The following is a 15,910-nucleotide window of genomic DNA, read 5'->3' as shown; positions in this document are numbered from 1 at the left end:
TTCAACATCCAATTGGTCGCCATATTGGCTGCATCTCCAGTCCATGACGTCACCCCGGACATTCGCCATTGAAAGCATGCTGTGGGAGACGAACACGCCCTTTCTGACACAGAAGCTCTTTTCGGAGAAGAGAACATTTCACAACCGACTGAAGGGGCAATATTACCCTATTGCTGTTTTTCATTAATATACTAAAAGTAAATGAGGAAAAGAAATTCAATTGAACAAGTTTTTTTATTCCATAAAGAAACCCCACAGCATTTCAGTGGGGGGGAGACAGGCAACCAAAGCAGACATTTAGTGTTATGCTTAAATCTGTGTCACAAAAATCCAGCTTGAGGATTTAATGATTGTCTGCTTCTATAGGACTTCATTGTCCACCAAAATGTTTCCAATAATTTCAAAGTCAAGAGCTCTCCAGTTGAATACATTTCCAGGGGTAAAGTTTGACTCCTCCTCATAGAGTCTGATCTCACTAGGAGAGAGTACATAGTCCCACATGTGAAGTCGAGAGATCATGCCGATGAAGGACTGAGAGGCGTCAAAGCCTCCCCCGTAAGTGTCCTGCTCCTGGCCCAGGATGGTGATGGGGATGCCACTAATAGGCTGTCCCGAGTGGATAAATCTCTTGATGGTGGGTTTGCCGTCCACCCAAAGCTGACTGATGCCATTTGCAGAGTTCCACGTGGAACACAAGGTGTGCCAGAAATTGGGAGGAAACGACAGAGACAGGAAGTCCGTGCCGCCATTCCGCACATGAACCCTCATGACGTCAGAGTTTGCCTTGAAGATCACAAAGTCATTCTTAACTGCTGGTGTGGCCAGGGAGAAGAGGACATAGTTCCTGGTGAGATCTGTGAGGAATCTGAACATGCCAGGTGAGCATTAGGGGGAAAGAATTAAGGCAACCCCCCCCCTCCAAATAATGAATAATACCCTGGTTACCTGAAACAGACGGTCACTGCATTAAATGATGTTTTGGGTGTCATCAGTTTCACGTGATCAGTGGAAGTCTCTCTTGGGAAGACAAGAACTTTGCCAGAAAGATCTACACAGACAACAAGGACTCAAAAATCAAGACTTCATTACAATCAAGAATGCCAACATTATTCCAAATGCGAATATGCATAATTTTGAGCAGAGGATCTGAGATTAGACTCACAGGGGTCCACAAAATTCCTCATTGCAATGTTTCATGTATGATGTACACCCATGTGAAACATCCATCCATTTTCTTTTGCCACTAATCCTCACAAGAGTCGCGGGGAGTGCTGGAGCCTATCCCACCTGTCAACAGCTAGGGTTCACCCTGAACTGGTTGCCAGCCAATCGCAGGGTACATAGAGACAAAGTCACACTCACACCTAGGGGCAGTTTTGAGTGTCCAATTAATGTTGCATATTTTTGGGATATGGAAGGAAACCGGAGTGCCCGGAGACAACCCACACAGGCACAGGGAGAACAAGCAAACTCCACACAGGCGGGGCCAGGATTAATCCCGGATCCTCAGAACTGTGAGGCCAACGCTTTATCAGCTGACCCACCATGCAAACCCAATTTTGACACCCCCCCCAAAAAAAAAAAAAAACAAAACAAAAAAAAAAGACTAAGCTGCAGTTTTACAACACCAATTCTGTTACACCTTCTTAGGCACATTATCTTTGAGAAGGTAAACTGAAATACAGCTATTGAAAGTGTGAATTTTACAACATAAAATTTTCAGTAGCATTTTTAATTGAAATTATGGTGGCACATTATTACTGCCACATGGGAACAACTATTAGGCACAGGTTCCTACCGCTGACTTTTGCGCAACATGATGCAAGCATCAGCATGAAAACCAAGAGTTTCGCCATCTGAAAGAAAAAGTATGCATTCCATATATAACCAATTTACTGGATTGAAGTACAATGAGTATCATTCTAAATATGAACATTTTAGTTTCAGGTCTTCTGCCAAACAAATTACACGATAGGTTTTTGAACAAATGTTGCAATTTTATCCGATGTTTTTAAATTTCGGAAATTGCAGTTGTTGCGCTCAATTGCACATAATTATGCATTTTTGCTGAAGTGGACATATTCCTGCCCACTTTAAAAATAAGTGGTAGAGATACTGAGAAATTCTCTGTACCACCTTAGTAAGAATACACAAGAAAATGGTGCATTGTGATAACAACCTAAAATCTGCAGGTGTTAAAGTAAACTGGATTATATTATGCTAGTGACAAGAAGTGATGTCAGTTAAACACTACAGTACACCTACAAAACACTAGCAAAAGAAAAAAAAAAAAAGGCCTCAGTATTGAGGGAAGAATAAAAATAAGGGTGCAGCATAATTAACAACATTAACAAAACAGAAAATGAGGAAACTCACCAGGACAAAAAGTAACATGTGACAAAGGTTGGAGAGTGAGGGAATGGAAAAAGAGGGACATAAATACAGACCCATGAGACACGGAGGCACACCTGGAGCGAGCTGATTGGATGACTCAAAGGGGAACTGAGCTGATGAGAACAGGTGAAGACAAAGAAATAATGAGTAGACTGTCATGTCACAATAAAAAAAAAAAAAAAAAAAATCACACCTAGCAAGTTGAAATGATCTGTACCAGCTGGTGACCTGGTTGATCACGTCCCAAAAAATAGAAGGATGCACCTGCCAGTTTGACCTTAATTTATTAGACAATCCATCGTGCATTATTATATGGTTTGTACCTAGTTTATATTTATTTTGAATGACTTCCGCACCACCGTTTTCTCTTATAGCTGATACATAGATCCGCCCCTGCACTGAGCAGAAGCCAAACCATAGCTCAACATTCAGAACCAAAGTACTGTAACAGTCATATGGATGGAAAGCTGCCAGTTTTTAACCAGCATTTAACTGAGAAGGAATAATGCGATATCTATGTCACAAAGTGGAACCAACCATTTTTACTTCTGAAACTCAATTGCAGTTATTTACCATTATGCAGAGAAATATTTGTTACCGTTTTACTTAGTCTTAGTTTTCTTTGTGTCTTTGCATGTCTAGAAAAAGCTCTATATACAACCATGTTTTTTTTTCTTAGCAGTTATAGTTGTCACACCTGTGAAGTATGGAGGTGTAACCCTGCCACTTTTTCAACAAACGTGCTTTTCAAGCTGGCACTCACTCCTTACTTAATGAAACATTCCACCCAGTATTAAATTATTTTTGTGGGGACCACCACAAAAAAAAAAAAAAAAAAAAAAAAAGCATGTCGTGGGCTGCAAATATACCTAGGGCCATAGTTTGGATACTGTACTGCTGTGTTAACCTAATAAACACAATCTTAAGGAAGCGCAGATCATGAAAAATAATGCATTTAATTCACTCCCCCCGCCCACCTGCTTTTTCCTCATTGGGGTTGTCCGAGCTGGCTTTGGGTCAAGAAGCCAGCCAATCCCAGGGCACTGTCACTAAGCATGGATAGAGGAACAAAAGTAGGGTTTTTTTTTTTTTGCACCAAAAAAATAACTTTAAGACCTATGAAGTGAAATTGTACACCAACACTATCCTATAATACAACAGTATAATGGAACATGGAAACAGGAAAACACAGGCCTGCGTCAATAACGTCATTTCCCTTCATGCACCATGATGACGTAGCAAACAAGAGCCTCCAAGATGGTGCTTGAAAGCACGATGGTCTGGTGAGGATGTCAATACACGCTTAAAATTGAATGTCCACTGCAGTTTTATGCAACCTGAGATAAGCAATTTAACATTTTGGTAAACTCGTTTTGCTGTCTTTTACATGCTAAGTGTGTTTGGTCTCGATAAATTCGGTATTTTGGACATTTCCTGAGTCACTCCCGAGGCTAACAACCTACATATATATTTTTTAATTAATGTATTTGTTTTTTGGTCATTAGTTGCTTTATACGCAGCTACGAATGACGAACATGAACGGCTTTATCTAAAATAGCTGTGGAACATTTTCCGGGGCTATTTGTTGCCCTCAAACTTAACTGATCCACATGGGTGTTAGTTTTATTTATAGTGCTTATAAGTGTCATTTTCAAAACCATCTTAATTTTCACGCATCAATCTTGTTTCTATTAACTCCAACAGAACCTTTTTAATGCTAAGATGAGAGCTAAATTAAAATGTAACCGTATTGTACTATAAATCAATCGCACTACATTTAATTCATAATTGGTGGAAATATAGCAAGATTCCAGATAAAATTTTAGAAATAAAATAATATAAAACTTATCTTTGCTTGATATGTTGAACCTTTGAACATATTCACCTATTCCCCTTTTCCCCCCTCCTTTGGAACATATAGTCAGCTATGTTTGTAAAAAAAAAAAATCACCTATTTTGTTTTTGGGATGTTTATGTGACACTCAATGGTGTCAAATAGGCATCTAAAAGGATAGTAGTAATTGACAGCAAAGTGCTACTGTTTAACTAAAAAACTAACATCTTTGGATGCTGGGGTTTGGGGTGGAGCTAAATTTAGCCTGTGTTGAAGAGGTTATTATAATATTTGTTGCATGTGATTGTGTACTACTAGTAATTTACTGTGGGGTAAGTAAAAAAGCCATTTATTTATGTTAATGTTGATGAGTTTTAACCGCTATTCAAATATTTTTGTGTCGTGCTTTGTGTTTAGTATTTTTTTGCTATCTGTGGCAGAGTTCAGCTGTTATCCAAAGGATTTTGCTGTAATTTGGAAGTCTGTGAAGCACTTATAGTGTGTCATGTTTGCTTGCGTGGGTTTTCTCCAACTAAACAAAATCATGCTGATTAAATTAACTGAAGACTATGGCCCATTGGTGTAAGTTTAAGTCTGACTTCATACCAATCGTATCGGCCTCATTGGTGCCAGCTGATATTTAAAATTTGTGCTGATCAGCTTTTATATCATAACACACTGGTCCGGTCATTAGTCAGGTCCGCAAAGGACATTTTCTCTGTGTCACCTTTGTGCATAGTGTATTGGAATCCAAAAGTTCATATATAGAGTTGTTGCATCTCTTTTGACGTCTTGTGAATTTCTGATGGCCAGCAAAGTTATTTCACACCAAAAAAATGTCAGCAGTGTGGGAATGAATGGGATTTTTTTTTTTAAATGTGAGTGACTGGTTTAAGGCCTGCTTGAGGTATGTTCCCATTATTATTGTTATTATTTTTAAATGTGATTCGGCTCCCAAGTAGGCAACAAAACGTTATTTACCCTGGCAAGACAGTGATCGTGCTTTTGTCAAATCCTCCTCTGAAGTTCATGGTGTGGGTGAAATAATTTAATACAATTTTATTAGAGTAAGTTAGCACCCATTATTTCTGTCATATTGTTAGGTTGGTTTGACTTGACTGATTAGAATACATTATCTGACTAGAGCAGGGGTGCCCAGACTTTTTTACCCCAAGATCTACTTTACAAGCAGCCAGCCTCTCGCAAGGTACCGACAAAGGGGGAGGGGATGACGATGATGCTCCCAAACCGTTTTAAGGTTAATGTTGTGTTCCCCCCCTATATTTAAAATACAATATAAAAAAATATAATCCTGGATCAGGCTGTGCCAAGGTGGAATTTTAAAATTATACACCATCTCACTTTCTACTTTGGCTTCAGACCAGACCTTTCCCACTCGGTAAAGAGAAAATCTCGTCCAGTTTAACCACTTTTTCTTTGATTATTCACATACTCCGACAGTCATTGGATCTTAAAACAATAGCATTTCTTTAAGTTACTCCATTAATATCGAACGTAAACATAAGCAGCATGTCTACATGGTCTTTGCTCTATGTTGCCCAGACTGCGTTGCTTACTAAAGCAGCGGCGGTGGACGCTGTCAATTTAAAACACATTGATGGCCTGCATTTTACTGTAGCAGTTGTAATTATTAGAGTAGTTTAGAGCGGGGATGGGTGTGTGTGTGTGTGTGTGTAAGGGAAACTAGGAAAAAGACGGTGTGACGGAGCAACGGTTGTTGTTAGAGGACTGTGTGCTGCCGAAACTAAACCAGTGGCTTTTTCTTTTCATTTTTTCCAGTATGTGTGTGAATTGTGCCATTGGATGAAACAAGCCGTCATCCCACACTCATTGAACCACATTGCAAAATGCCACAAACTGAATATCTGTATGTTATACTTTCAATTTGCATTAGATAATTTTTAATTTTTTTTGCGCGAGCGAGGGGTATTTCAATGGTATTTACATGCATGTCGACGGAGAAACCATTGATATTAGCGCGAGATCTTTCCGGAGTCAGAGGAAGACCGAGAAGCCGCATAATATATTATAACCCAAAGACGAATTCGTCATTGACAGTTTCCTATTTTCGTGTTACATATCACACTTGTGTGCAGAATCTGTATGTGTATCTGTATGGCCGTTTGTGAACCGCCGTATGAAGGGAAAGAAGGCGAGGCTTGATTTACGAGTTGTTTCCCTCGTTTTCTTTGTGTAACGTCACGCGCTCCCCTCAATAATTATTCTTGAATTAGTGCCGAACCTACGTAAGTCCCGACCGAGTACGACAATCACTACTTTATAGTGTCCTCAAACATCCTTCCTTCAGTCTTGGTGTCTCGGTGCACATCAAAGGCTTTTAGGACTCGCTAGTCCGGTTTAGCTTTGCTTGTGCAGTCAGATCATCGCAAAATATCGCTCAACACAGATCAAGTGTGTCAATCAATCACACGTAGGTATGTAATGCAAGCAAAGAACTGCTAATTCATTTATATGAGACATGTATTGAAAATCAAATATAGGGCATACCTTTGTACAAACATAGTCCAGTTTAGCGTAGCTCCCTAGACGGCAACAAAGGGACACATTTGTGCAGTCAGATCATCGCAAAATATTGCTCAACACAGATCAAGTGTGTCAATCATTCACACGTAGCTATGTTATGCAAGCGAAGAACTGCTAATTCATTTATATGAGACATGTATTGAAAATCAAATATAGGGCTTACCTTCGTGCAAACATACCTGTTCCGGTTGATTTTAGATGGATTCAGTTGATGATGCGGTCTTCCACAAAGTTTGATCCATCGAAGACATTTTTCGTACTGGGTCTTCGGTTTTGGAAAGGGTACGAATTGAACTTCACCAACTAGCCTTTCAGGATACCTGTCGTCACTATTACAAAGTCCGTGACTACACCTCTTAACCATATCTATTGTTAAAGAACCCAAATACGCGATAAAACGCTAACAAAAGCTATACTGGACCATGCAACGTTGTCTGAGGGAACGGCAGGTGCAAAAAAATGGGCGTGGTTTATGCAGATCTCTGGCCTCTGATTGGTCAGCGACGTGGATGACGCAATTTCTACGGAGGGGTCAATTATGAGTGTACCCTTTAAGAGCAGAGGGGAGCAGTGTCTGATAAACTAGGAAGTTGAAGTCAGCTGAACTGGTTGTTGTTAGAGACTGCGCTTCCATGTTAAAAAAAAAGACGTCAGGCTGCGAGTCACTGCGCTGTATCGGTTTTCACGTGCGCTGAGTGTGTGACAAGTGCGCGACAGCGCAGTGGCGCAGTTTAGAGGGAACACTGATCAAGACTACACAAAATAAGTGAAATCTTTCAATATCTATGTATTTCTACCTGTAACAAGTTTTAAGCGTGTGATTTTTCATGCTTGACGGGAGATTTGAGAGTGCGATGGCGCAAGACTATCACAGTGACTGCATGAGTTACTTTGTACTTCCTGCCATCTATTAGAAGACCATTCCTTTTTGATTCTTTCTGTCACTATGCCTCACTGGCATACATAGATCCAGATACATTACAAGATACATTTATTGACCATTAATTTCGTCACTATAATCAGATATTTTTTATTGAAAATATAGTTTTTGAACAATTAAGTACGCAAGTACATAGTGAACAGGGCATTTAAATTGACTTTGCTCCATCTTGTGATCAGATTGTGATTGTTTTTTTTTTTTTTTTTTTTTTTTTTTTCAAACTCCCTGATTAGTGAAAAATCCTGATTGTGTAAAGAGTCAAGTTTGAATAGTTTTTTGGACTCACATTTTGTAATTGCATGGTTAACAGTCCTTGCCTCTCGCTCAAAGTCACCTGGGATAGGCTCCAGCTCACTGTTGACCAAAATGGAAGGAAAGAGAACCTGTGACATAAAACAAATGAATCAAAACTTTTTATTTTGCTGTGATTCAATGGAGAGAAAAAAAGATACATTGGCTAATATTGTAAATGCTTGCATGTTTCTTCATTTCAATAGCACTTTTTTTGTTCATTTGCAGTGTGGACAACAGTGAGTATATGCGCAATGGAGATTTTTTGCCCACCAGGCTACAGGCTCAGCAGGATGCAGTTAATATAGTTTGTCACTCCAAGACTCGCAGCAACCCTGAAAACAACGTGGGCCTCATCACCATGGCAAAGTGAGCAGGACTTCAAATGAAATTAGTCTCTCCAGAAATGATGAAAAATGTTTGTGTGTTTGCACAGCAACTGTGAAGTCCTGACCACACTGACTCCAGACACAGGGAGGATTTTATCAAAGTTACATGCAGTGCAGCCTCGTGGAAACATCAGCTTCTATACCGGCATCAGGGTAGCACACGTGAGTTTTACTTTGTATAGTGTTCTGATGATTGGCCATTACCTCTTGATTATCCTGTGGAACCTCAACTTCTGTGTTTTTCTAAGACATGAGCTGTCACTTCACCCATCTTTATTTTTCTATTTTTGAGTTGGGACCAACAGTTTGAGTCATGAGTGCTCGATGGCTGCACAACAAGCAGCAATTTGGCTTATAGTGAACAGTTCATCAAAAAAGAGACCAAATGTTTTCTTCATGCTGTTTATTGCCACTCCCAGTTGAAGTTGTATATTTACCCAAACACCATTAACCTCAAATGGAGAAAACATGGAACAAGGAATGGACGGACGACATAGATTAATTGCCCCAAGAGAGTCAGAATCATCTTGATTTTACAAAGTATGTTAAAAAAAACAACAAAACAAGACAAGGAATCGGTCTCCGTTAGTTGTAGCTGCTCAACAGTAGTAAGGCAAGAGCCAGCCATTTGACAAAAAATACTTTTGAGACAAAAAACAAGCAAAAAAAAAATCAGTACACGAAGTCTCTGAGCAAGGTTACGGTAATGTGGTAATGCTGATACAGTAACAGTAACTGTTGTGCAAATGATGCAGAGTCCTCTCGTCATTTCGAGAAGTTTAAAATGACTGACAGGGTATTGCTCTATTTGGTAAACCAGAGGTTGTGAGTTTTTCTCACTGGGGCCTCCAAGGGCATCTGGCTTAAAAAACTGTGGCAAACAAATATCAGCGTTTATCTGAGATGACCTGCTGTGGCAACCCCCGATTGGACAAGCCGAAAGAAAGTCTGGTAGAGTGACAATTCTGCAAACGGCGCAATATCTTCTAGAAGTTTAAAGTGACTAGTAGTGCAATCATCTGGACAGTGGGACAAACATTCAGAATTCCATATTTATTTCATAATTACGTACATCTAGACCTATTAAACAACTGGAAAGAACACCTTTAGTTTGAACCCACACACTTTTCAAGTGAGCAAAAGTATTGGAACATGAGACTCACTAACTTACTTGTACTTTCTTTGTATGGATTACTTGGGTTGTTCCCAACATCTGGTAAAATTATCAGGTCAATCATACCTTTGGAAGTATATTGAGTAAGAAAAATGGTGCCTTGTTAAATTCTTATTTCAGCCTGTAGGTTTATATATTCACGGTATTTAAAAAAAAAAAAAGGTGTGAATACTGGCTGTGCAATATTTCATTTTTTAAAATAGATTAATTAATATTCCATTGATTAATGGTTTTTTTCTGTCAACAGTGTTTCCTTGTGTCCTTAATATGTCAGTGCAGTTTCAGTCACATCTGTGAGTGAAACATGCTGAACTGGTCAGTTGATTCCCTTCACACCCCACCGCCAGTCTATGGTCATAATGTTTATTTAATTCTCGTGTTTGCAGTTGGCATTGAAGCACAGACAGGGCAAAAACCACAAGATGCGTATCGTTGCATTTGTTGGTAGTCCAGTGGAGGATAATGAGAAAGAGGTGAGTCTTCAGCATTTTTTTTTCTTCAGTAACTCCACAAATAAGCATGTTAAGGATGTTACATTGAGCAGCTCATATTGTGCAACACAAATAGACGATTGATGGGTTTTGTTCGTGATGCACTGCAGAAACCAATGGCAAAAACTGAAAGCTGAAACATTAAAAGAAATTAAGTCAAACTCAATTTGTGAGCATTTTTCACTCTAACTTTTCCGTTGCTAGCAGTGCACAATGCATGATCTGTGTAGTGTAACATAATTGGCATACTATCAATTTGTATCTAATAAAGATTGACTTTGAATCGAGTTGTACTGCAAAATATTTTGGTGTGAATATCAAGTTTGTCGATGATCCTGATACCAGAAGCTCATGTCCCAAAATTAAATTCAAATATTTTTGATACTTCAGTTATTTGTGGGATGGTATTTTAAGTGTCATATGAAAGAAATTGGTGGTGTGGATCAGTAGCAGACACACGGGGAGCACATTGTGGCACAATTTCCAAACAGCAAAAGTCAAAGTCTACGTATTTGCGCCAGCTAAAATGGATTTTTGATGCTCTGCTACAAATAAAGTGTTTGTGGGAAAACCCTGCTTTGGTACTGGTATACGTTTATACAATGTTAAAGAATATTCCTGATACCAGTGATTAATGTGCTCCATCAACTTTTGACATGTTTTTTGGTCAATGGAAATTTGCATTATACATGGGCGAATACAGTAGGTACTATTAAAGTCTTCCTCTAAAATAAACACCTTATCTCTTGTAGATAAATGCCCTCTCCCACTACGCTGTCAAAAGAAATGCAGCAATCCCGACCTCTCTACATGTTATGTTTGCCATGATATCCAAGTAATTTACTGTTGGGAGTTTTTTTCTCTCTCTTAGCTGGTCAAAATGGCAAAACGTCTAAAAAAAGAAAAGGTTAATGTGGATATCATCAACTTTGGAGAAGAGGTATTTACGGTCCCTTTTGACACGCACACACAACAGTGTATTGTGCCCCCACACGTTCACTGTGTTGCTGTCTCACAGGAGATGAACACAGAGAAGCTCACGGCCTTCATCAACACGTTGAATGGGAAAGAGGGCAGCGGGTCCCATCTGGTCACAGTGCCTCCCGGCCCCAGTCTGGCTGACGCACTGCTGTCCTCACCCATCCTCGCCGGGGAAGGAGGTGCCGTGTTGGGTCTGGGCGCCAGTGACTTTGAGTTTGGAGTGGATCCTAGTGCAGACCCAGAGCTGGCACTGGTAAGAGAGAAGCAGAAAGGGGCCATAGTACTTCTCTTGGACTAATACAGGACTTGTGGGAAGTTTTTATATCTTTGAGTCTAAGTTAAAATATTTTACTTTAATGAAAAGTGTACCAATTTGAGTGGTCCCATTAACTTTCCTCCAACGCGGTCTCGCTAGGCGCTGAGGGTTTCAATGGAAGAGCAAAGACAGCGACAAGAAGATGAAGCCCGCAGAGCAGCTGTTATGTCCACTGTTGAAACTGGCATTCCTTCCCCCGTTGATGGTAAAATACAAAAAAACAAAAATTGCAGAGGTTGGGACAGTGGCTCAAGTCAGACTTAAGTTACAAATTTTAGGACTTGCTGACTAAAACTATAGATTGTCTCAACTTGACTTGGACTTTGTATTTTTTTTTTTTAATTGGGGAAAAAAATGTCATACAAGCTGCACATCATTTTATATCACACATTGATATATAAATTCAGAAAAAGAAGGGGAAAAATGAACTAAAATCAAGAGTTGAATTAATTTACATCTATTAAAAATGAAATAATGGTACATTTATAAAAGACACAGGTAATTAGGTTTTAATACAAATTGTGGGGAAAAAAGATTGGCAACATACAAGGTTTACAACCTAAGGATAAAAGACTCAAGTGACATTTAGTGCCTGGATCAGACTGAAAGTCAAGTTTAATCTCTTAAATGAGGGCACATTGTGGTGATGTTATGGGTTGTGCCTGGTCTTTGAGCCTTCTGTCGATTCATGAAGGAGGTGAGTCCACTCGGCAATCATCTAGAACCTGCTTTATTTGGGAGGGGATGGAAATGATGACATCTGAATCTTCGCTGCCTAGCTGTACCATGCAACCTCTTCAGTAAGTGGTTCAAAATTTTGCGCAATGTGTGACACCGCATTATTGACCCTGTCAAGCAGGGCCATAAATATGTGGGTTTACGCCATTCGCCAAAGTTGACAAACACGTTGCTCAAGCTGCCATACTGATACATCTCAAATTATAAGTTTCAAAACCTTAATTTAGTTAAGTAGCTCAATTAAAAAAAGTGAGACATTACAGAGATGCACCACACACAGTGAAATACTTCATTTTGTATACATGTATAATTTTGATGAATGTAGCTCATAGCAGTGGTTCCCTAACTCTTTTTGCAAGCGCCCTCTTTTTGAAGATGAAATTATCTCAGCTCCATCTGCTGGCTGTAACTTAATAACAATAGTTCATGGGAGGCCCCATGACCCTCCTCGGGGTGTGCCCCCCTGTTTTCAAACAAGTTGGTTACAGCACATGACTACTTAAATTCACCATCTTTAGAAACTACAGTATAACGTAACAAACTAAAATATGTCACATACTGAAATAAACTGAAATAATAATATGGAATCAATTTTAAATCTTCAGGGTGTACCCTGGTTCCTGCTCGAATACAGCTGACGTTTGTGAGGATAAGTAGCTAAGGAAATGGATGGTTGGATAATGGTAGTCTTCCTTGCACCCAAAGTTAGCTGGCATAGCCTTTAGCACTCCCACGACGCCATGAGGATAAGCATCCTGTAAAATGAATGAATGGAATTTATTTTTAATGTACAATTTACGCCGGTATTTAACTCCACGGTGTTGAATGAATGTGAATAATGAAATCATGTTCTCTCCACCATATTCATTTTTTTATGTACCTGTATGTGATTACTATCATTTTGGAATCTTATGCACACAGAATGTTTAAACAATGTTTTATTTATCGACACAACGTATGGTTGAAGATACACTTAGCTGTGATTATACCCATGGCCACCAGGTGGTTTCGTGTACACATGAAGGATCAAGAAATGGACCATTACTTGAACCAATGGCTGAAGTGTTGTGATGCTTCATGACACGTTCGTTATTTTGCCCTTAGTAGCACTGTGTCACACCACTCCCATAAAATCTTGCTATATTTTAGTCTGACACTAGCAATACTACACCTTTGTTACCGTATGACCCTATCCTGTCTTTTTATGATTATTGGGCTACATATTTTTATAAAAAATACTGTTGGAGGAGGTAGGACCAGAAAACATCACCCCTACTGGATTTAACATTTAGTATTGCATCAATATATTGTTTGGGGACAGTAAAGAAGAAAAAGAGGGCCAAAAAAAAATGTGTGTTCTGGAAAGGATGTTTTTAGGCTTATCCATTCTTCAAGGAGAGCTTGAGATGTTTATATACTTTTAATACCACTCACAAGCAGGTCAAATAATGTAATGTAGCTAGCTCATTCTCGCACTGTTTGTATGAATATGATTCATGCTCTAAAGCTTCAGTAAACAATGTTTTGTGCGCTTGAATGAATTTTGTCAATGGAGAGCAAAGGCGGCTCGCCTAATGTTACCTGTGACAGATGGCTTATATTTCTGTTTTTGTTGTAGAATCTGATGATGCACTTTTGAAGATGTCTGTTCCAAGTACAGACTCTGCCACACCCGCGTTACCAGATTTCAGCCGCATGACAGAAGATGAACAGATTGCCTATGCTCTGCAAATGTCCATGCAAGGATCAGGAGCAGGTAAAAACTTTTCCAATCTTTTAGTAGAAAACATTCTCGCTTGAGTGTCACAAACTACATGCAGCCGAACCTCCAAAGTTTGCAACACTGGTCAACCTCGCACAAAAGTTCCCGTTGAGGTTAATTATTTTAATAATTTGTTCAACAGTCAGCACGGTTCTGTTGTGGTTACCACATCTAGCCCCCAGTCGAGAGGTTTGAATATTCCCCGGAGTCTGTCTGTGTCATCTGGGAATTCTGTCTTGAGTTTTGGAATAAAAAAAAAAAATCGCCTATTTAGTAGAATTTCTCAGGTCATCTCTTAATACATGGGGTCCTCGGTCTACGACTGAAATCCGTTCCTACAGTAGTGAGTTACCTTGAATTTTGACTTAAGTCAGATTTCACCATCAAAGTCAATATTTCCAATGACCGCTGGGATTGACATCAGCATTCCCGCAACCCTCGTGAGAATAAGTGGCTCAGAAAATGGGTGGGTATGGGTACTTCGTATAAAAACTAAAATACATTAAAGTAAAAAAAATGTAAGATGCTTCACTTACTATTTGGGAAGGGAGGCTGCATGTGTTTACCTTTTGCAAAGGAAGCAAGTGCAGGTAGCCGTTGCTAGCGGTAAATTCTTCCTGTGTCCTCTCCTTTCTGCTCTTTCAAAGTTAGGAAAATACGCCGTGCTTTTTCCCTTAATGAACATGAGGCTGATATTAAGCCTACGTTGATTCGGATCCTTGATCCACAACGTAAATAATCTTCCAATCTCGGCAACGATGAAAAAATGTTGCTTCATTTTTTTTAATTTTTTTTTTATTCACCAAAAAAGTTGCTTCGTGATCACTGTAAAATACGGGCCTTGTCCTTAATAAACGCCACGGTCATCCGACTGCAGCCCAAGTTTTTATGTCCTAATCCTTTCTCACATTTTTTTTTCTGATATTAAGATTTATTTCCATAGTCATTGCTTTTCTTTCAGCTGGACCAACATTGCTTAAAAAAAAAAAAACAGCTTTCTTCTTTTGGGCCATAATGTGTAAAAAGATGGGGGAAAGACAATACAGGGGCATCGTAAAGTTGAAACGTTTTAGGTCGAGACAGTCTTAAACCGAGAAATCCCTGTATTTGCAACACCCCCCCCCCCCAACAAAAAATTGGGAAAACAGCAGACCTGATCCCTTGTGTAAGAATATGCTGTCAGGATGCATTGATAGTTCATCGTGGATTGTGGATTACTTTTAAAATGTTTTATTTTTCCCAAAATGTGGACTCCCACTGTATTGTAATGCTTTATATATTTTTGGGTGAAGTATGAACGAGTGTGTGACCACTCACCGAATAAGATGAAATGCTGTTCTTTGTTTTGAGACTTAGAGTGCATATTACTTCACAAGGCTGGGAAGCCCAAAAATGAAGGGTCCTTAGGTCCCTTGAAAAACAGTTATTATTATAATTATGATTTTTATTACAGTAGAGAAACATTTCTCTTCTGCTGTAGAGTTTGGTGCTGAAGACATGGACACTGGTGCTGACATGGATTCTGGCGAGACCAAGGTAGTTTTTTTTTATTTTCTTCAAACAATGATGGTCTGCGTTTTATTTGAATGTTGTTTGAATGTGTCTTCGATGTGATCTGTGTTCAGGATGAAGAAGACTATGATGTGATGCAGGATCCAGAGTTCCTTCAGAGTGTCCTTGAGAACCTTCCCGGTGTTGACCCCAATAACGAGGCCATTCGGAACGCCATGGGCTCCCTTGCCTCACAGACTGGCGCTAAACCTGACTCCAAGAAGGATGAGGAGAAAAAGAAATGATTAACCTTTAGCTATAGATCGGGGTGGAGTTTAGGATTGGGTTAATTAAGAAAAACACTGGCTTTTTCATGCCGGTCTCTAGTTCTTAACTCAATATTCCATTAATTCTTCCCTCTTTTTCAAGTTGCCAAAAATGTTTACGTTTGAATCTTTTGAGAATACTACTTGATTACATTGATTAAATGTACATAATCCTAAATGGCACATTGTACAATTTGTGGCTTTTTGTGTGTGATTTG

The 15,910-nt window shown here is 39.3% G+C and overlaps 2 protein-coding genes across 5 annotated transcripts; one reads left to right on the top strand and one right to left on the bottom strand.

The window, feature by feature from the left end:
- Positions 1–217: 217 nt before the first annotated feature.
- On the bottom strand, positions 218–3,296 carry LOC133501063 (serum amyloid P-component-like). 2 transcript variants are annotated; one of them, XM_061820495.1, is made up of 5 exons: positions 3,264–3,296; positions 2,377–2,507; positions 1,799–1,856; positions 946–1,066; positions 218–865 (listed from the first exon to the last, which is right to left on the bottom strand). In XM_061820495.1, the coding sequence occupies exons 1-5, from the start codon at positions 3,271–3,273 to the stop codon at positions 361–363; spliced, it is 825 nt and encodes a 274-aa protein (XP_061676479.1). In that variant the 5' UTR covers positions 3,274–3,296; the 3' UTR covers positions 218–360. The 2 variants fall into 2 exon arrangements, with proteins under 2 accessions (XP_061676479.1, XP_061676480.1); XM_061820496.1 differs by having other exon boundaries at positions 946–1,048.
- A 253-nt stretch (positions 3,297–3,549) lies between these two features.
- Positions 3,550–15,870, top strand: LOC133501062 (26S proteasome non-ATPase regulatory subunit 4-like). 3 transcript variants are annotated; one of them, XM_061820493.1, is made up of 10 exons: positions 3,550–3,677; positions 8,253–8,393; positions 8,461–8,575; positions 9,974–10,060; positions 10,950–11,018; positions 11,097–11,312; positions 11,475–11,580; positions 13,732–13,869; positions 15,356–15,411; positions 15,501–15,870. In XM_061820493.1, exons 1-10 carry the CDS (start codon positions 3,652–3,654, stop codon positions 15,669–15,671), a joined length of 1,125 nt encoding a protein of 374 aa, XP_061676477.1. In that variant the 5' UTR covers positions 3,550–3,651; the 3' UTR covers positions 15,672–15,870. The 3 variants fall into 3 exon arrangements, with proteins under 3 accessions (XP_061676477.1, XP_061676476.1, XP_061676478.1); XM_061820492.1 differs by having other exon boundaries at positions 3,659–3,756; XM_061820494.1 differs by lacking the exon at positions 3,550–3,677 and adding an exon at positions 4,320–4,560.
- Positions 15,871–15,910: the final 40 nt, after the last annotated feature.

Source organism: Syngnathoides biaculeatus, chromosome 5, assembly GCF_019802595.1.
Source record: "Syngnathoides biaculeatus isolate LvHL_M chromosome 5, ASM1980259v1, whole genome shotgun sequence".
In the NCBI taxonomy this organism is placed as follows: Eukaryota; Metazoa; Chordata; class Actinopteri; order Syngnathiformes; family Syngnathidae; genus Syngnathoides; species Syngnathoides biaculeatus.
The sequence above is the reverse complement of the archived record's forward strand: the minus strand, read 5'-3'. Positions and strand labels throughout refer to the sequence as shown.

What these genes read in the sequence shown, in the direction of transcription:
- LOC133501062 (XM_061820492.1), top strand. Translation starts at nt 3,725, where the DNA reads ATGCAACCTGAGATAAGCAATTTAACATTTTG. An exon ending in CCGGCATCAGGGTAGCACAC is followed by an intron (nt 8,576 to 9,973) that starts GTGAGTTTTACT and finishes TCGTGTTTGCAG; the next exon opens with TTGGCATTGAAGCACAGACA. An exon ending in TGGAGGATAATGAGAAAGAG is followed by an intron (nt 10,061 to 10,949) that starts GTGAGTCTTCAG and finishes TCTCTCTCTTAG; the next exon opens with CTGGTCAAAATGGCAAAACG.
- LOC133501063 (XM_061820495.1), bottom strand. An exon ending in ATGTTGCGCAAAAGTCAGCG is followed by an intron (nt 1,067 to 1,798) that starts GTAGGAACCTGT and finishes TTGATTTTTGAG; the next exon opens with TCCTTGTTGTCTGTGTAGAT. An exon ending in GCAGTGACCGTCTGTTTCAG is followed by an intron (nt 866 to 945) that starts GTAACCAGGGTA and finishes TGGCATGTTCAG; the next exon opens with ATTCCTCACAGATCTCACCA.